At 39.8% G+C, this 21494-nt stretch overlaps 1 protein-coding gene across 1 annotated transcript in view; it reads left to right on the top strand.

Moving 5' to 3' along the window:
- The window catches only part of itga8 (integrin, alpha 8), a 204019-nt gene that overhangs the window by 101292 nt on the left and 81233 nt on the right, over window positions 1-21494 (top strand). The window contains exons 14-15 of the mRNA XM_061954587.2: window positions 18155-18200; window positions 18286-18393. Of these exons, the coding sequence (XP_061810571.1) occupies window positions 18155-18200; window positions 18286-18393 (154 nt within the window). The remainder of the gene's footprint in view (window positions 1-18154; window positions 18201-18285; window positions 18394-21494) is intronic.

Raw genomic sequence — 21494 nt, 5'->3', positions numbered from 1 at the left:
GCGACTTGTCCAGGGTGCACCCCGCCTTCTGCCCGAGTGCAGCTTGGACAGATGGATGGATGTAAGAAAAAAAGGGCAAAAAGATGTAAAAGCAGAAATGTTAATAATAACAACTAATATTCATATGCTTTGTCACCTTTAACACAAATATGACAGTGTTTGCTGTTAAAAGTATATATATATACAGTATATACATATATGTGTATGTATATATATATATATATATATATATATATATATATATATATATGTATATATATATATATATATATATATATGTAGCTGAGATAGGCTCCAGCGCCCCCCGCGACCCCAAAGGGAATAAGCGGTAGAAAATGGATGGATGGATATTAGGGCTGGGAATCTTTGGGTGTCCCACGATTCGATTCAATATCGATTCTTGGGGTCATGATTCGATTAAAAATCTTTTTTTTTTTTCAATTCAACACGATTCTCGATTCAAAAATGATTTTTTTCCTGATTCAAAAGGATTCTCTATTCATTCAATACATAGGATTTCAGCAGGATCTACCCCAGTCTGCTGACATGCAAGCAGAGTAGTAGATTTTTGTAAAAAGCTTTTATAATTGTAAAGGACAATGTTTTATCAACTGATTGCAATAATGTACAATTGTTTTAACTATTAAATGAACCAAAAATATGACTTATTTTATCTTTGTGAAAATATTGGACACAGTGTGTTGTCAAGCTTATGAGATGCGATGCAAGTGTAAGCCACTGTGACACTATTGTTCATTTATTTGTATTTTTATAAATGTCTAATGATAATGTCAATGAGGGATTTTTAATCACTGCTATGTTGAAATTGTTACTAATATTGATACTGTTGTTGATAATATTCATTTTTGTTTCACTACTTTTGGTTTGTTCTGTGTCGTGTTTGTGTCTCCTCTCAATTGCTCTGTTTATTGCAGTTCTGAGTGTTGCTGGGTCTGGTTTGGTTTTGGAATTGGATTCCATTATTATGGTATTGCTGTGTATTGTTTTATTGGATTGATTAATTAAATAATAAATAAATAAATAAATAAAAAATGTAAAAATGAGAATCGATTCTGAATCGCACAATGTGAGAATCGCGATTCGAATTAGAATCGATTTTTTTCCACACCCCTAATATATATATATATATATATATATATATATATATATATATATATATATATATATATATATATATATATACAGTACAGGCCAAAAGTTTGGACCCCCCTTCACCTCATCCAATGTGTTTTCTTTATTTTCATGACTATTTACATTGTAGATTGTCACTGAAAGCATCAAAACTATGAATGAACACATGTGGAGTTATGTGCTTAACAAAAAAGGTAAAATAACTGAAAACATGTTTTATATTCTAGTTTCTTCAAAATAGCCACCCTTTTCTCTGATTACTGCTTTGCACACTCTTGGCATTCTCTTGATGAGCTTCAAGCACACCTGTGAAGAGAAAACCATTTCAGGTGACTAAGCTCATCGAGAGAATGTCAAGAGTGTGCAAAAAACTAATCATGTGATGCCTTCAGTGACAATCTACAATGTAAATACTCATGAAAATAAAGAAAACGCATTGAATGAGAAGGTGTGTCCAAACCTTTGGCCTGTACTGTGTGTATATGTATATATATATATATATATATATATATATATATATAAATGACCCCCGCATGTTTTGACTTTTCAGTATGCGGCCCTTGGTGGAAAAAGTTTGAACACTTTAAGGTCTCTCCAAAGTAGCAACAATGCAAAGTTTTAACACAATAAAAAAATTACCCAGGCCAAAAAATCATTTATAGTAGCCAATAAACAAGTCAAAATAGATGCCAGATGCCTACCTATAATGCTATATAATCTTATCATTTATATACCAGCTAGCCAGCAAATACATTTTATAAAAACCCAAAATTAAATAAAATACATAGAAAATGCTAAATATCATATACTGATACATAATTGTGATAAATATATTAGACAATGATTACTTTCTTTAAATTAGTTACTCATGAAAGAAAGTTGTGCGCAAATTATAATAATCAAAGACAACGCCAAAGCCTACAGAGTATAACACAATAAACCAGGAGTAGCCAACCAGTCAGAGACCAAGAGCCACATTTTTACTGTGTTAACGCAAAGGGCCACATCCTACATATGGGCACAACACTTTGCTCAGCCAGATTTATTGTCAATGTCACACACCAACATGATAATGACAGAAATTGACAGGCTAGTCATTTTTAACAATAAACATTGTGTGCACTGTCTCACACAGACAAACCCCAGTTCCACCAAGTTCAAAGCACTCAATAATTTACAGCTTTAAAGGGAACTGCACTTTTTTTGGAATGTTGCCTATCGTTATAAAGACATGACGATGGATGTTATTTTTCTGCTTTGCATTCTAAATATTAAATAAGTGCGATCAAAAGTCTGCTTACAATGGAGCCTATGGGAACCGCACAGTTCCTACAAAGCCCTAAAAAAACCCATCCAAACAGTTAGCCTATATGTCGATGTGTCATTGACCGGGCTAGCATGCTAAGCATTACACTAGCAGCGAAGCACCATCACACTAAGCATTCGTTGCATGAACATACTAGCTTTGTTAGACAAGATCATAGACTGTATTGGACAATATAGTTAACATACGAAATGTCCATTTCCATTTATTACAAGTAATAAGAAAACGTAAATGCCTGACCTACCTATCAAGGAGGAAATTAGCAAGTGTGGTGTCAGATAAAAAAAATCTTCTCCGCCTTCAACCCTTGTTTTGTTCCTGGCTTTGTTATGAAAAAGTTGAGAATCGTAACGACGCCTTTTAGATTTACTAAGGTCTGACATGTTTAGTAACTTTACCAGTGGCAGTAGTTAGACAAAGAGGGCCTAATTGGTCAAACGGTGGAGGGCGGGGCTTCGAAATGAAAACTATAACAAGATTCCGGGGCTGTAAATCTAATTTTGAAATGAGCATATCCCGGCTGAACTACCGTTATCAGTTATATAGATATTCGAAAAGAACATGATTTATTAATGCCTTTTGACATATCAGGGCCATTTAATGATGACTTGATATGAAATTATTACATATGGCACCTTTAAATGCCGGTGACAGCAGGGGGTTATTTATCAAACCTCGATGTAGATTCGTAAGAGCCGCATGAAACCGGGCAAAGAGCCATGTGTTGGCCAGGCAAGCAAAAAACGAATAACAAACTAAAGTAATTAGAATTGCAGCTATCAATGACTTTAGAAATGGAGTAATCTATCGAATATGTTTAATTAAGATTAATCGAGTAATCGATTTGTCTTTTTTTCTGCACTACAATGAGCAATTTGCGATGAAATGTTCTTATCTGCAAATTTGAATGATAAATAAAGAAAGTCTAAATGTAATCGAATTAAATACTGATGAAAACTCTATCCACGTATTTAAAGTTCCAGGCACTTCATGCAGTTCGTATTTGATAAACTACAATTAGTTGCACTTATTTAAGGATTAATCGAAGCAACAAAATATAAATAAAAGCTTTTTTAAAAATCAAATGAATTGTTTTAATCGATTAATCATTGTAGCCCTAAAATGAATGTACGTAAGCCTACACACAATCTGTAGGGATGGGCTTTTGACTACATTACTTGATTAATTATACTAAAGATAAATTTACTAAACATATTTTAAGGGATGGGAGAATCAGTCTCTGACTGTTTTGAGCTATTTTCGGCACATTTGTGTAGTTTGGAGCAGGATTCAAGAATGGTCCCCAAAGTAGTTGGTATACTAAGAATTAAAGGCCTACTGAAATGCGATTTTCTTATTTGAACGGGGATAGCAGGTCCATTCTATGTGTCATACTTGATCATTTCGCGATATTGCCATATTTTTGCTGAAAGGATTTAGTAGAGAACATCGACGATAAAGTTCGCAACTTTTGGTCGCTGATAAAAAAAGCCTTGCCTGTACCGGAAGTAGCAGACGAGTAGCGTGACGTCACAGGTTGTGGAGCTCCTCACATCTGCACATTGTTTACAATCATGGCCACCAGCAGCGAGAGCGATTCAGACCGAGAAAGCGACGATTTCCCCATTAATTTGAGCGAGGATGAAATATTCGTGGATGAGGAAAGTGAGAGTGAAGGACTAGAGGGCAGTGGGAGCGATTCAGATAGGGAAGATGCTGTGAGAGGCGGGTGGGACCTGATATTCAGCTGGGAATGACTAAAACAGTAAATAAACACAAGACATATATATACTCTATTAGCCACAACACAACCAGGCTTATATTTAATATGCCACAAATTAATACCGCATAACAAACACCTCCCCCCTCCCATCCATATAACCCGCCAATATAACTCAAACACCTGCACAACACACTCAATCCCACAGCCCAAAGTACCGTTCACCTCCCCAAAGTTCATACAGCACATATATTTCCCCAAAGTCCCCAAAGTTACGTACGTGACATGCACATAGCGGCACGCACGTACTGGCAAGCGATCAAATGTTTGGAAACCGCAGCTGCATGCGTACTCACGGTACCGCGTCTGCGCATCCAACTCAAAGTCCTCCTGGTAAGAGTCTCTGTTGTCCCAGTTTTCCACAGGCCAATGGTAAAGCTTGACTGTCATCTTTCGGGAATGTAAACAATGAAACACCGGCTGTGTTTGTGTTGCTGCATCCGGCCGCAATACACCGCTTCCCACCTACAGCTTTCTTCTTTGCTGCCTCCATTGTTCATTGAACAAATTGCAAAAGATTCACCAACACAGATGTCCAGAATACTGTGGAATTTTGCGATGAAAATAAACGACTTAATAGCTGGCCACCATGCTGTTCCAAAATGTCCTCTACAACCTGTGACGTCACGCGCTGACGTCATCATACCGAGACGTTTTCAGCAGGATATTCCGCGCGAAATTTAAAATTGCACTTTAGTAAGCTAACCCGGCCGTATTGGCATGTGTTGCAATGTTAAGATTTCATCATTGATGTATAAACTATCAGACTGCGTGGTCGGTAGTAGTGGGTTTCAGTAGGCCTTTAAACACAATAATATGTTTTATACCGCACATTGTCATTGCAAATTTGTTTTCATTTGCAATTCAATAGTAGATCCTGAATGAATAAAATGTTACGTTTTAGCTCCAAAGTGTGCATATTCAGTGGAAATAGCTTTGTAAGGAAAACAACGCTATGTTATGCCTAGGAGCCACCTGGCGTGCAAAAAAGCTTTAATTAAAGGCACGGAAGTGATATTTTACTAAACGTGGTGAAAGCACGCTGAGGGTCATCTATTGAAACAGCATCAAACTCGTTTTAGGGTGAAAGTTCAAAAATGGACAACATTTACCTGCCAGTCAGACAGGAGTACGGATATACAGAGCGACGTGTCAGGATTATCGACGTGTGTGGTGTTGAAGGCTCAGAAGGGTTGTCATCAAGTCAAAATTTGTTACAAACTCAGCATTAAAAAAAAAGTCCAGATTGGAGTCCAGGAATGATTTTTCTCAGCTGTGCATTGTGGTATAATGTTGCACTTCATATGGGAAGCCAATCCCCCAAAGCACTTGCGTAAATACGCCTCAGAATAGCTTCGAATCCCCCCCCCCCCCCACACACACACACACACACACACACACACACAAGAATGAAGAAATCCCGAGCATCTCCTCTCAAAGGGCTTTCTTTTCCGCTGAGTGCCATTGACCTTTGACTCCGCCTCATCGCAACCGGTCCCCTGCAGCCTCGGAAGGCCGTCGGAGCGTCCCGCCAGTGACAGCTTGACAGTCTGTCTAAACTCTGCGTGAAGGTTGTATTTTCATAGCAAAGATGGACGCCATCGGCTCCTGAGGCTCTGTTACCAGGAGAATGGACCGTGTGCTCGCTCGGCCGCACACACCTTCAGACAGGGGTCTCAAACTCGCGGGGCCGGTACTAGTTGAACATTTTATAGCAATCGTCAACCCAGATCTGGGGCAGCACGGTGGAAGAGGGATTAGTGCGTCTGCCTCACAATACGAAGGTGCTGGGGTTCAATCCCAGGCTTGGGATCTTTCTGTGTGGAGTTTGCATATTCTCCCCGTGACTGCGTGGGTTCCCTCCGGGTACTCCGGCTTCCTCCCACCTCCAAAAAAAACATGCACCTGGGGATAGGTTGATTGGCAATACTAAATTGGCCCTAGTGTGTGAATGTTGTCTGTCTATCTGTGTTGGCCCTGCGATGAGGTGGCGACTTGTCCAGGGTGTACCCCGCCTCCCGCCCGATTGTAGCTGAGATAGGCTCCAGCGCCCCCCGCGACCCCGAAGGGAATAAGCGGTAGAAAATGGATGGATGGAACCCAGATCTGATTATTAGTAGTCGAGGAGGCTGATAACCGATATTTAGAGACGATATTCATTTGCACTCAAAAGTTATTTAAACATGAAAAGTATACTTCAGTAGACAGCTGGACAAAGTTGCAATTGTTTTTTTTGTTGTTTTTTTTTAATTTACAGGAAACGTCGGCCCAGTAGCGACATGTTGTGGTTAATTTGGCACTAAAAACATCAGGGGATTTCACAGAAACCTTTATTATCTGTGTCTCAGAGAAGCATGGACATATGCATTTCAAAAAATCGGGGAAAATATGGAATTTCTCGACATCACAACATAGGCGCCGATCTACATTTCTACCAGTGGGTGCGCGGACGGTAAATCTGACGCTACTTTTCTGAGACTATGTCTACACTAACCCCTTAAACGAATAATTATTTAGCCTAAGCCCTGTTTCAGCCACACTAAACTATCGTTTAAGGTCCCCCTCCTCAGATATTTTTTTACACTGTTAAGTCCATCCATCCATCCATCTTCTTCCGCTTATCTGAGGTCGGGTCCCGGGGACAGCAGCCTAAGCAGGGAAGCCCAGACTTTCCTCTCCCCAGCCACTTCGTCCAGCTCCTCCCGGGGGATCCCGAGGCGTTCCCAGGCCAGCCGGGAGACATAGTCTTCCCAACGTGTCCTGGGTCTTCCCCGTGGCCTCCTACCGGTTGGACGTGGTCTAAACACCTACCGAGAGAGGCGTTCGGGTGGCATCCTGACCAGATGCCCGAACCACCTCATCTGGCTCCTCTCGATGTGGAGGAGCAGCGGCTTTACTTTGAGCTCCTCCCGGATGGCAGAGCTTCTCACTCTATCTCAAGGGAGAGCCCCGCCATCCAGCGGAGGAAACTAATTTTGGCCACCTGTACCCGTGATCTTGTGCTTTCGGTCATAACCAAAAGCTCATGACCATAGGTGAGGATGGGAACGTAGATCGACCGGTAAATTGAGAGCTTTGCCTTACGGCTCAGTTCCTTCTTCACCACAACGGATCGATACAGCGTCCGCATTACTGAAGATGCCGCACCGATCCGCCTGTCGATCTCACGATCCACTCTTCCCCCATTCGTGAACAAGACTCCTAGGTACTTGAACTCCTCCACTTGGGGCAGGGTCTCCTCCCGAACCCGGAGATGGCAATTCACCCTTTTCCGGGGGAGAACCATGGACTCAGACTTGGAGGTGCTGATTCTCATCCCAGTCGCTTCACACTTGGCTGCGAACCGATCCAGTCAGAGCTGAAGATCCTGGCCAGATGAAGCCATCAAGACCACATCATCTGCAAAAAGCAGAGACCTAATCCTGCAGCCACCAAACCGGATCCCCTCAACGCCGTGACTGCGCCTAGAAATTCTGTCCATAAAAGTTATGAACAGAATCGGTGACAAAGGGCAGCCTTGGCGGAGTCCTACCCTCACTGGAAACGTGTCCGACTTACTGCCGGCAATGCGGACCAAGCTCTGACACTGATCATACAGAGAGCGGACAGCCACAATCAGACAGTCCCATACCCCATACTCTCTGAGCACTCCCCACAGGACCTCCCGAGGGACACGGTCGAATGCCTTCTCCAAGTCCACAAAGCACATGTAGACTGGTTGGGCAAACTCCCATGCACCCTCAAGGACCCTGCCGAGATTATAGAGCTGGTCCACTGTTCCTCCTGAATCCGAGGTTCGACTATCCGGCGTAGCCTCCTCTCCAGTACACCTGAATAAACTTTACCGGGAAGGCACGGTTAAGTGCGCCGTGTATTTCTTGAAACTCCGGCACTTAGCTTTGTATGGACTCATTGATCGTTTACAAACTGAGTTCGGAGACGAAGTGACGCCAGAAAGGCCGCGCTCCACACAGGAAGTGACGTCAGAAAGAACGTGCCACAGCCAGCTTCATAATAAAGCAGTTTCGTAACTCGGAGGTAAACACTGGAAATATGAAGGCGAGTCATCCAGACATGCCCGTGTTTCTCCTTCCGTCTGTACAGACGCTTGTGGAAATCACACATGAATACCTTAAGAGAAAGACGCCAAGAGAACATTCAAATGTCGAGGTCAGCTGTGATTCTACTTAGCGAAAAACTTTGTCCATTTGTCGAAGGAGAGTCAACATCCCGTGGATGTGATAAAAAAGGTAGTGTGTGCTTTGTATTACCTGGCCGTCGAAGGAAGACTACGGAAAACGGCGAATGCTTTTGGACTGGCAAAGCAGACTGTATCAGTTATTGTCCGCCCTGTATGTCGCGGACTCAACGTCTAGGTCCAGAGTATATAAAGTCACCAAAAAAGAATGGACAATGAAGGTGAAGGCAAAAGAGTGAGGAGTGTCCTGCCCAGATATCTAGATCCCTAGATTGATTGATGTAAAATGTTCTTTATCACATTGTTTACTTTCACGTGTCCATTAAATATGTGATTAATATCTGATGTCTCAGGTGTGATTCACTACAATAGGGCCCCACAGCACACTGGATTCCAGTTCATTGAAATACCACAACACTGGATATTCTTCAGATAAGTTCCATTTAAGAACTTGCACACAAAGCAACACTGGAGGTGACTATGACGTGCGCATTTTCCGCGCATGCGTATTAGGTCGCGTTGCGCCGGCTGACGGAGGGGCGACGGGGTCTTAAACGACCATTGTGTGTGTGTGGACAAGGATAAGGTTAGGTGGGATTTACCCTGGATAACCTTAGCCGGTTTAGTGTAGAAGGGGCCTGAGCATGCGCGGTTTTTGCTTGGTGGTGAGAAAGAATTTACCATCAATCCCACATTGTGATCGGCGCCTATGCATCACAATACTTGCACTCTACTCATTTTTACATCAGTTTATGAATTTAACACATTGTAAGGTTTCCTTTTTAGGAACGTACCCGGAAATATTGGGAAAAATTAAATAAAAAAATTTCTGGGCTCCTTCACATAGCTTATAGTTGAGACATGGTTGTTTTGGGGCGCCAGGGGTTGACTGGAGAATCATTTTTACAAGAACTCAAAAAAATGCCCATGTCAGGTATCAAAACATACAGTATATATAGGGAGAATTATTGACAATGAGAGTCATTTCATTCTTAAATGAATAAAAAAAATTGGTGAACTGGTGCTTGAGCAGTGGTTAATACTAGGGATGTCCGATAATGGCTTTTTGCCGATATCCGATATTCCGATATTGTCCAACTCTTTAATTACCGATACCGATATATGCAGTCGTGGAATTAACACATTATTATGCCTAATTTGGACAACCAGGTATGGTGAAGATAAGCTACTTTTGGGACGGCGTGGCGAAGTTGGTAGAGTGGCTGTGCCAGCAATCGGAGGGTTGCTGGTTACTGGGGTTCAATCCCCACCTTCTACCATCCTAGTCACGTCCGTTGTGTCCTTGGGCAAGACACTTCACCCCTTGCTCCTGATGGCTGCGCCTTGCATGGCAGCTCCCGCCATCAGTGTGTGAATGTGTGTGTGAATGGGTGAATGTGGAAATACTGTCAAAGCGCTTTGAGTACCTTGAAGGTAGAAAAACGCTATACAAGTATAACCCTATTATTTATTTATTATTTACTTTTAAAAAAAATAAAAAAATAAATAAAAAAAGATAAATAAATTAAAAACATTTTCTTGAATGAAAAAGAAAGTAAAACAATATAAAAACAGTTACATAGAAACTAGTAATTAATGAAAATGAGTAAAATTAACTGTTAAAGGTTAGTACTATTAGTGGACTAGCAGCACGCACAATCATGTGTGCTTACGGACTGTATCCCTTGCAGACTGTATTGATATATATTGATATATAATGTAGGAACCAGAAATATTAATAACAGAAAGAAACATCCCTTTTGTGTGAATGAGTGTGAATGGGGGAAGGAGTTTTTTGGGGTTGATGCACTAATTGTAAGTGTATCTTGTGTTTTTTATGTTGATTCAATAAAAAAATTTTTAAATAAATAAATAAACAAAAAATAAATAAATAAACAAAAAAACAAAAAAACGATACCGATAATAAAAAAATTATAATGATAATTTCCGATATTACATTTTAACGCATTTATCGGCCGATAATATGGGCAGGCCGATATTATCGGACATCTCTAGTTAATACTATCCACTTCACTATTTTATTTTATTTTTCTAAATACTAAATAACAAAGGGGCTGATACATATGTATGCCAAAATGCCAAATATTGGCTCCAATTAATCGGCCCAGAAGATAATCGGTCGGCCTATACTTGAATCCTACGAGAGAGAAAACAATAACGATACAAAGACAAAAAATACAGCACACCAAACATGATTGGGCAACACAAAAGAACAACTCCCCTTAAGCAAGCGGAAGTGTAACACTGTCAACATAAAAAAATGTTACATTCTATTTTACATTCTTAATATCTTAGGATCACTTTAGCTGCTGGTTGAAGTTGTTGACAAATGTCATGTATTTCCTACTTGGAGAGTTGAAAACAGCCAGAGGGACACAGGAACTTAGACATGGGACCAAGGTGGTTCCATCTGGTGAAAGCACACTTAGCTCCTGATGGCTTTCACAGATTGAGGCCCAGTGAAGGCCAATAAAATGTCACCGTGCCGCTACCCCCACTATATACCCCCTTCTCCATACCCCTTCCGAGTGCCCCACAAAGCCACATCTTGAGGTCCTTTCTTGTCACAGCCGCACATGAGCGGAACGAGGCACCACAGGGGAGATGGGGGACAGGGCCTAAATGTTTTATGTTGTGGTTTCAGCCAAAGGCAGAAACAGATGTGTCACTCTCAGATTGAATTAGTCCTCCTTTTTAAATATGCAGAGAAGGACAGACACAACAAAGGGCGACTGCGTGAGGAAACAAACTCCACTAATGGCCATCCTGATAGGTTAGCCACTTTACACCTGTGACGGCTGCAAAAAAACCTATGTTTTCATAATAAGCATTATAACGTCGAATCTGTGAAGTGGGTCGACATGCACGCTCCTTACATGTTCCATGTACTGCAGGCATACGACAACAACAATGGCCCATCACAGCTTTTTAGTTGCATTTGTGATTATAACGTACCTGCTGCTAAACAAAAGTTGTTAAAAAGACTGTTTGCTGAAACTGTTCAGTTTCAGTTTATTTCAAACATGCATACAATACAATGTAATTCATCACATATTTCCAGTGGTTTCATTACAGCACGTCCGATAAGGAGTAGGAGAATCAGAGCTTATTTAAAGGCCTACTGAAACCCACTACTACCGACCACGCAGTCTGATAGTTTATATATTAATGATGAAATCTTAACATTGCAACACATGCCAATACGGCCGGGTTAGCTTACTAAAGTGCAATTTTAAATTTTGCGCGAAATATCCTGCTGAAAACGTCTCGGTATGATGACGTCAGCGCGTGACGTCTCGGATTGTAGAGGACATTTTGGGACAGCATGGTGGCCAGCTATTAAGTCGTCTGTTTTCATCGCAAAATTCCACAGTATTCTAGACATCTGTGTTGGGGAATCTTTTGCAATTTGTTCAATGAACAATGGAGACAGCAAAGAAGAAAGCTGTAGGTGGGAAGCGGTGTATTGCGGCAGGTGTTGTGCTGGAAAACGCACCCCCGCCGTAGATGCACCCACTGACTGTTTTGCCGGATAACACAGCCGGTGTTTCATTGTTTACATTCCCGGAAGATGACAGTCAAGCTTTACCATTGGCCTGTGGAGAACTGGGACAACAGAGACTCTTACCAGGAGGACTTTGAGTTGGATACGCAGACACGGTACCGTGAGTACGGATGCAGCTGCGGCTTCCAAACATTTGATTGCTTGCCCGTACGTGCGTGCCGCTATGTGCATGTCACGTACGTAACTTTGGGGACTTTGGGGAAATATATGTGCTGTATGAACTTTGGGGAGGTGAACGGTACTTTGGGCTGTGGGATTGAGTGTGTTGTGCAGGTGTTTGAGTTGTATTGGCGGGTTATATGGACGGGAGGGGGGAGGTGTTTGTTATGCGGGATTAATTTGTGGCATATTAAATAAAAGCCTGGTTGTGTTGTGGCTAATAGAGTATATATATGTCTTGTGTTTATTTACTGTTTTAGTCATTCCCAGCTGAATATCAGGTCCCACCTGCCTCTCACAGCATCTTCTCTATCTGAATCGCTCCCAGTGCCCTCTAGTCCTTCACTCTCACTTTCCTCATCCACAAATCTTTCATCCTCACTCAAATTAATGGGGAAATCGTCGCTTTCTCGGTCCGAATCGCTCTCGCTGCTGGTGGCCATGATTGTAAACAATGTGCAGATGTGAGGAGCTCCACAACCTGTGACATCACGCTACTCGTCTGCTACTTCCGGTACAGGCAAGGCTTTTTTATCAGCGACCAAAAGTTGCGAACTTTATCGTCGATGTTCTCGACTAAATCCTTTCAGCAAAAATATGGCAATATCGCGAAATGATCAAGTATGACACATAGAATGGACCTGCTATCCCCGTTTAAATAAGAAAATTGCATTTCAGTAGGCCTTTAATCCTACCCCTTTTCATACCATACCAATTGTATCCAATGTCCTTGTTCTCAGAGATAGTTAAAGTTAAAGTACCAATCATTGTCACACACACACTAGGTGTGGCGAAATTATTTTCTCTGCATTTGACCCATCACCCTTGATCACCCCCTGGGAGGTGAGGGGAGCAGTAGCAGTGGCCGCGCCCGGAATCATTTTTGGTGATTTATCCCCCAATTCCAACCCTTGATGCTGAGTGCCAAGCAGGGAGGTAATAGGATCCATTTTTATAGTCTTTGGTTTGAACTCACAACCTACCCGTCTCAGGGCGGACACTCTAACCACTTGGCCACTGAGTAGGTAGAGTAGACTCACATTTACTCAAGTAAAAGTGCCAGTACTTTAAAACAATGATTCTCAATAACTTCTGTCTTGCCCACCTATCAGAACATATTCCACAACCCCCCTGAATTCATTACTATTGAACTTGATAATATTTAATTATATTTGTGTCTGTACAACACACTGTGTTACATTCTTCATTTATGCTGCTGATGACACCTTTTTCTTTTCATTCCTGCTGACACAAACTTTAAATCTCATCTCTTTGCCTGTATGTATAGTATTTATAGTATGTGTAGTATGTCGCAATGTGTTCCCGTGTACTTAATACTTCTACTGAGTTACTGTGTACTTAATACTTCTACTGGCTACCTATGTACTTACTACTCCTACTGGGTTTTTGTGTACTTACTACTTTTGCTGGGTTCCTGTGTACTGACTACTTCTACAGGGTTCCTGTGTACTTACTACTTTTACTGGGTACCCGTGTACTGACTACTTCTACTGGGTTCCTTTGTACTTACTACTTACACCCTCATTTGTACACTCTCCTTTATATTAACATTGATATTAGACATGTGGGCCCGTAGATCAGTGGTTCTTAACCTGGGTTCGATCGAACCCTAGGGGTTTGGTAAGTCGGCCTCAGGGGTTTGGCGGAGCCTCCGCTGCGGAGGTCGAGACACACCCGACTCATCGTGTGAATAAAAACTTCTCCCTATCGGCGTATTATGAATACCCCCCCCCAAACGATGTTCCCTCTAATTTTCCATCTGATTTGCATGTGTGTAATTTGTTGTGAGTTTATGCACTGTGTTGGTTTTGTTCTTTGAACAAGGTGATGTTCTTGCACGATTCATTTTGTGCACCAGTAAAAAAAACATATAACTTTGTCTTGAATTTGAAAAAATATATATTTATATTTTTCACTAAAGAAGGGTTCGGTGAATGTGCATATGAAAGTGGTGGGGTTCGGTACCTCCAACAAGGTTAAGAACCACTGCCATAGATATAAAAGCCATTAATGTAGCTTTCATGTAGCAAGCTACTTTTGCCGTGTAGCTTGTAGTGTAGCTTGTTACAATTTTCCAGGGATAGCTTCCCCTGTAGCTTCGCTACATTTAATTAAGAGTAATTTGTAGCTTAGCTTACTAAATTTTCCAAGTAGCTTGCCCAACACTGCCTGTATGGTTAGCTGCCTCTTACTAGTTTTGTTTTACTATTTTACAACTCACAGATAAGGGAAATAAGTGTGTTATTTTCTCACATAAGGTTTGTGAATAATGGGCAACATAAAAAAATAAGTTCAGTTTTCCTTCAAAGATAGCCTAAGTCCATTCCTGACAGTTAATGATAATTAGGTTAGGGTTTTTCTTTCCCACAATTGTTCTCTGTTTGACTAATTTCACTTAATCAATACTTTTTTGCATTCCACGCTACAAAATACAACAAGTGTGCTTATATGATATGGTATCAATATCAGCATTAGCCAATACCCCAGGCTCTAATATCAGAGTCAGCTGTATTGGCCACGTATGTTTAACATCGGTATTGTATCGGAAGTGACACCCTGAAAAGTGTTCCATTCAAGAACTCCTTCATTCCTCATTCCATCCAGCTGTATAATAACTTGCCATACAGCAATAGATGATATCTGTCTATTACCTGACCGCTTCTGTTAGCTACCTCTCTTTGTTTACAATGTATGTTTTCTGCTGGATCTACTCTCTATTTTATGCTGCCCTTTTTTTGCTGCAGCTGTTACATATACTGTAATATTGTACATGGTAATTGGGATTTGTTGTAAATTGTATATATTATACAAACCCCGTTTTCATATGAGTTGGGAATTTGTGTTAGATGTAAATATAAACGGAATACAATGATTTGCAAATCATTTTCAACCCATATTCAGTTGAATATGCTACAAAGACAACATATTTGATGTTCAAACTGATAAACATTTTTTTTTTTGCAAATAATCATTAACTTTAGAATTTGATGCCAGCAACATGTGACAAAAAAGTTGGGAGAGGTGGCAATAAATACTGATAAAGTTGAGGAATGCTCATCAAACACTTATTTGGAACATCCCACAGGTGAACAGGCTAATTGGGAACAGGTGGGTGTCATGATTGGGTATAAAAGTAGATTCCATGAAATGCTCAGTCATTCACAAACAAGGATGGGGCGAGGGTCACCACTTTGTCAACAAATGCGTGAGCAAATTGTTGAACAGTTTAAGAAAAACCTTTCTCAACCAGCTATTGCAAGGAATTTAGGGATTTCACCATCTACGGTCCGCAATATCATCAAAGGATTCAGAGAATCTAGGGAAATCACTGCACGTAAGCAGCTAAGCCCGTGACCTTCGATCCCTCAGGCTGTACTGCATCAACAAGCGACATCAGTGTGTAAAGGATATCACCACATGGGCTCAGGAACACTTCAGAAACCCACTGTCAGTAACTACAGTTGGTCGCTACATCTGTAAGTGCAAGTTAAAACTCTCCTATGCAAGGCGAAAACCGTTTATCAACAACACCCAGAAACGCCGTCGGCTTCGCTGGGTCTGAGCTCATCTAAGATGGACTGATACAAAGTGGAAAAGTGTTCTGTGTTCTGACGAGTCCACATTTCAAATTGTTTTTGGAAACTGCGGATGTTGTGTCCTCCGGACCAAAGAGGAAAAGAACCATCCGGATTGTTATAGGTGCAAAGTTGAAAAGCCAGCATCTGTGATGGTATGGGGGTGTATTAGTGCCCAAGACATGGGTAACTTACACATCTGTGAAGGCGCTACTAATGCTGAAAGGTAACAGGTTTTGGAGCAACATATGTTGCCATCCAAGCAACGTTACCATGGACGCCCCTGCTTATTTCACCAAGACAATGCCAAGCCACGTGGTTTCATAGTAAAAGAGTGCGGGTACTAGACTGGCCTGCCTGTAGTCCAGACCTGTCTCCCATTGAAAATGTGTGGCGCATTATGAAGCCTAAAATACCACAACGGAGACCCCCGGACTGTTGAACAACTTAAGCTGTACATCAAGCAAGAATGGGAAAGAATTCCACCTGAGAAGCTTAAAAAATGTGTCTCCTCAGTTCCCAAACGTTTACTGAGTGTTGTTAAAAGGAAAGGCCATGTAACACAGTGGTGAACATGCCCTTTCCCGACTACTTTGGCCCGTTTTGCAGCCATGAAATTCTAAGTTAATTATTATTTGCAAAAAATAAATAAAGTTTATAAGTTTGAACATCAAATATCTTGTCTTTGTAGTGCATTCAATTGAATATGGGTTGAAAAAGATTTGCAAATCATTGTATTCCGTTTATATTTACATCTAACACAATTTCCCAACTCATATGGAAACAGGGTTTGTATAATAAATATAATATAATATATCAGTATATATTATATACTGTATATATAGTTTGTAAATATTACATATATGTTATATTTTATGTTTTATATTGCTACTATGGTGCATTTTAGTCTACTTTATACCTTTTTGTTTTCGCCCTCTTTTTGTGCCCTTGTGTGCATTATCCTATCCATCCTTACCCTTTCCATTTTTTGTAACTGATCTACTGTGTGGAACAATTACCCTTGTGGAAACTATTGTTTTTTTATCTGTTTTTTGGACATTTTATACACCAATCCGTTGTCAAGAGTAATACCACCACACTTAAATTGATACCTATTAAATACTTGATTTAATTTGATTTGATATAAAACAAATATTGAAAATTACAAAAGCATGCATTTATCATCATTTAGTAACGACATTTCAGTTGCAATTATTATGATTTTACAACTTAGTGTTTTATGGGTTTTTTCAATAGCGTCATTATTTGTGATTGTCTGTGAAAATCGTTTATTAGCATGAATTATGGGTCTTTCTCTCGTTAACTTAGTTTGGCGGCGTCCTGTATCGTATCGATGAATTCCCCTTTTTACAATTGACAGATTCTTTTCATCAGTTTATGTGTCCCTCACAACGACAGGAATAAAATACTGGCTTTTTGAGAGCCAATTTTAACAATGCATGTTCTTTCCAAAAGTGATTACAACACAAATAGATGCTTCCATGCAGTTGTGTTTCTTTGTTGTGCAACCTGTGTTGTTGCTTAGCTTCTTCATGCTTGAGTGAAAATACGAACCCGCACAAGGAAATGTTCAGTGTCTGAGTTCAGTCCAGGGTGGCTGGTGTGTCAAAGAGGGAAGAATTAGGGATGTCTGATAATGGCTTTTTGCCGATATTCCGATATTGTCCAACTCTTTAATTACCGATATCGATATCAACCGATATATGCAGTCGTGGAATTAACACATTATTATGCCTAATTTGGACAACCAGGTATGGTGAAGATAAGGTACTTTTTAAATTTTTTTATAAAATTAGATAAATAAATTAAAAACATTTTCTTGAATAAAAAAGAAAGTAAAACAATATAAAAACAGTTACATAAAAACTAGTAATTAATGAAAATTAGTCAAATTAACTGTTAAAGGTTAGTACTATTAGTGGACCAGCAACACGCACAATCATGTGTGCTTACGGACTGTATCCCTTGCAGACTGTATTGATATATATTGATATATAATGTAGGAACCACAATATTAATAACAGAAAGAAACAACCCTTTTGTGTGAATGAGTGTAAATGGGGGAGGGAGGATTTTTGGGTTGGTGCACTAATTGTAAGTGTATCTTGTGTTTTTTATGTTGATTTAATAAAAAAAATTTAAAAAACGATACCAATAATTAAAAAAACGATACCGATACTTTCCGATATTACATTATCCGATATTATCGAACATCCCTAGGAAGAATGATAGCGGCAACTCACACTGTGTCCTTGTGTGTTACATGTAAACATGACAAGTGTGACATCTTTAAAATCTATAACATATGTGGCCCTCTGTTTCCTCTCTGCCACTGCAGACCTGATCGTCGGATCATTTGGAGCAGGCGAGGTGTCTGTGTACAGGTAATGCACAAAATTCTTTCTGCCAAAAAAATAGTCTCCATTCCTTGTTACATTCAAGCGTTATAAAACGTAAATGTTTGTGCAGGGCTCGAGCTGTTGTGTCTGTGGATGCTGGAATGATCCTGACGCCAAGGATCCTTAATCCTGATGACCGACAGTGTCGTCTGCCACACACTGACGCCCTCGTGACTTGGTAAGACATTCTTGCTAATACCAATTCTGAATTGTAAAAATTGGGAAAGTGGGGCATTTCTGACCTCCACCTCAGTACAACACATATGAACGCATACAACATCATCATAGCTACAGCTTCCTAGTGTCGGCAGCACTCATGCACCCCCAGACCATGATGCTACCGCCGCCATGCTTGACTGTAGACGAGACACAAATTCTTGTGTTGCTAGCCATTACGCAATAATTAATGTGCGCTGACTTATTCTATACACTGACTACCGTATTTTTCAGACTATAAGTCGCAGTTTTTTTCATAGTTTGGCCGGGGGTGCGACTTATACTCAGGAGCGACTTATGTGTGAAATTATTAACACATTACCGTAAAATATCAAATAATATTATTTAGCTCATTCACGTAAGAGACTAGACGTATAAGATTTCATGGGATTTAGCGATTAGGAGTGACAGATTGTTTGGTAAACGTATAGCATGTTCTATATGTTATAGTTATTTGAATGACTCTTACCATAATATGTTACGTTAACATACCAGGCACGTTCTCAGTTGGTTATTTATGCGTCATATAACGTACACCAGGGGTGCTCAATACGTCGATCGCGATCTACCAGTCGATCGCAAAGGTAGTATTGGTAGATCGCATTACATTATTTAAAAAAAAAAAAAAAAAAAAAAAAATTTTTTTTTTTTTTTTTTTTTTGTGTGTGTCCTGTCCAGCTTCTCAGGCAAATCATATAGTTGATGTAGATGCCCATTTCGGCTGTTCAGATTTACTTTACAAAAGAGAAGTGTAGGATACTTCTCTTGTTGCCTTATTTGTATTTGACTTTATTAAATGTATTTATATTATCATTTAGTACAGCCGGGCCGGAGCAGGAGGGGATAGAAAGAGAAAAAAAAGAAGACAGAGGGGGAAATTGTGGGGACAAGAGGGGGATTAGACAGAGAGACAAAAACAACAACAGCAAATAACAACAACAACAACAATAGAGCAACATCAGCAAATACGACATGTACAAATATGATGGTAAAAGTAATAGCAAATAAGCAGTTAGCGAAAAATAACAAATAATACAGAAATGACAATGAGCATTATTACACTACAAATGGATCAATACAAATACCAATAGAAATAGCGCTATTGATAATGAACAATACCAATAATTTACCTTTATTATCAACAATACAGTTGTTTAAATGCAACAATACATATACGTAATGATAACTTGAGATACGAAAGAATGCAGAAAAATGGAAGGAGAGAAAGAGAAGCAACCTACATTAACCTTGTAGATTGTTATAGTCACAATAGGTTAAGCTTTGTCAGTGTGCCGTGTGTTACACCCAGTTTACCCTAGGGCAGGGGTGCTCATTACGTCGATCGCGAGCTACCGGTCGATCTCGGAGGGTGTGTCAGTCGATCACCAGCCAGACATTAAAAAAATAGTCCTAAAAATGAGCGATCATAAATCTTCACAATGACGTCATTTTCGTCACTTGATTGACATTCACGGCACCCGAGGGTCTTCTGAGATGACACTGGCTGCTGCCAGCTCATTAAAATTACCGACTGGAAGGCGAGAAACACTTTATTTCAACAGACTCTGGCGCCGTACCTGTCGTCAAAACTCCAAAGACCGACTGCACAGTTGCACAGTTGCGCTAACAAAATAGGAGTCTCAGAAAGCTGGCGTGCACAAGCTAGCAAGCTACGGAGTTTGCCGGCAATGTATTTCTTGTAAAGTGTATACAAAGGAGTACGGAAGCTGGACAAATAAGATGCCAAAAACCAACCACTTTCATGTGGTATTGGACAGAAAGGAGGACTTTTTTTCTCCTCCATTCGAAAATGCGGACCTTATCAGCACCACTGTCTGATTCCTATCAATGCAAGTCATCAGAATCAGGTAATACACCAACTTATATTCTTGTCTTCATGAAAGAAAGGAATCTATATGTGTTAAACATGCTTGTATTATCTTTAAACACCTTTAACTTATTAATAATATTAACTATGTGTTAAACATGCTTGTATTATCTTTAAACACCTTTAACTTGTTAACAATATTAACTATATGTATTAAACATTCTTGTATTATCATTAAACACCTTTAATTTTTTAACAATATTAACTATGTGTTAAACATGCTTGTATTATCATTAAACACCTTTAACTTGTTAACAATATTAACTATATGTATTTAACATGCTTGTATTATCATTAAACACCTTTAATTTTTTAACAATATTAACTATATGAGTTAAACATGCTTTCATTATCTTTAAACACCCTTTACTTGTTAACAATATTAACTATATGTATTAAACATACTTGTATTATCATTAAACACCTTTAATTTATTAACAATATTAACTATATGTGTTAAACATGCTTGCATTATCATTAAACACCTCTAACTTGTTAACAAAAACATATATTTCATAAATAAGTAAATATAAATTATATATATGAATGAGGTAGATCCCCACGACTTGATCAATTGAAAAGTAGCTCGCCTGCAGAAAAAGTGTGAGCACCCCTGACGTACACTTATTCAGCCTGTTGTTCACTATTCTTTATTTATTTTAAATTGCCTTTCAAATGTCTATTCTTGGTGTTGGCTTTTATCAAATACATTTCCCCAAAAAATGCGACTTATACTCCAGTGCGACTTATATATGTTTTTTCCTTCTTTATTATGCATTTTCGGCCGGTGCGACTTATACTCCGGAGTGACTTTTACTCCGAAAAATACGGTACTTTAAATGGGCTTGAACGCTCTACTTTTCATGATTTGATTTTTGACAAGAATGCTTGCAAAAATGTTGCCCCGATTTTTTGTATACCATGGCGGTTATCTTACAAACTGCTTTACAGAATTAGATGAAAACTCATATCCTTCTTTCAAATTAACCATCATGGGGCCAAAGAAAGTTGCGGGGGCCACCACTTTGATAAAGAAAGTGAGAAACTAAATAAAATTTAAGAAAACCCTCTTAGAGAAATATGAAAGTGGTGTCCGCGTTGCTCTCGCCTCCACCCTCTCCACTTTTCGACATCTTCACCAACACTAGCCTTTAAAAAAGGTCAAAGTGATGTTA

Source organism: Nerophis lumbriciformis, linkage group LG04, assembly GCF_033978685.3.
Source record: "Nerophis lumbriciformis linkage group LG04, RoL_Nlum_v2.1, whole genome shotgun sequence".
NCBI classification, from domain to species: Eukaryota; Metazoa; Chordata; class Actinopteri; order Syngnathiformes; family Syngnathidae; genus Nerophis; species Nerophis lumbriciformis.
This window is presented reverse-complemented; position numbering and strand designations above follow the sequence as displayed.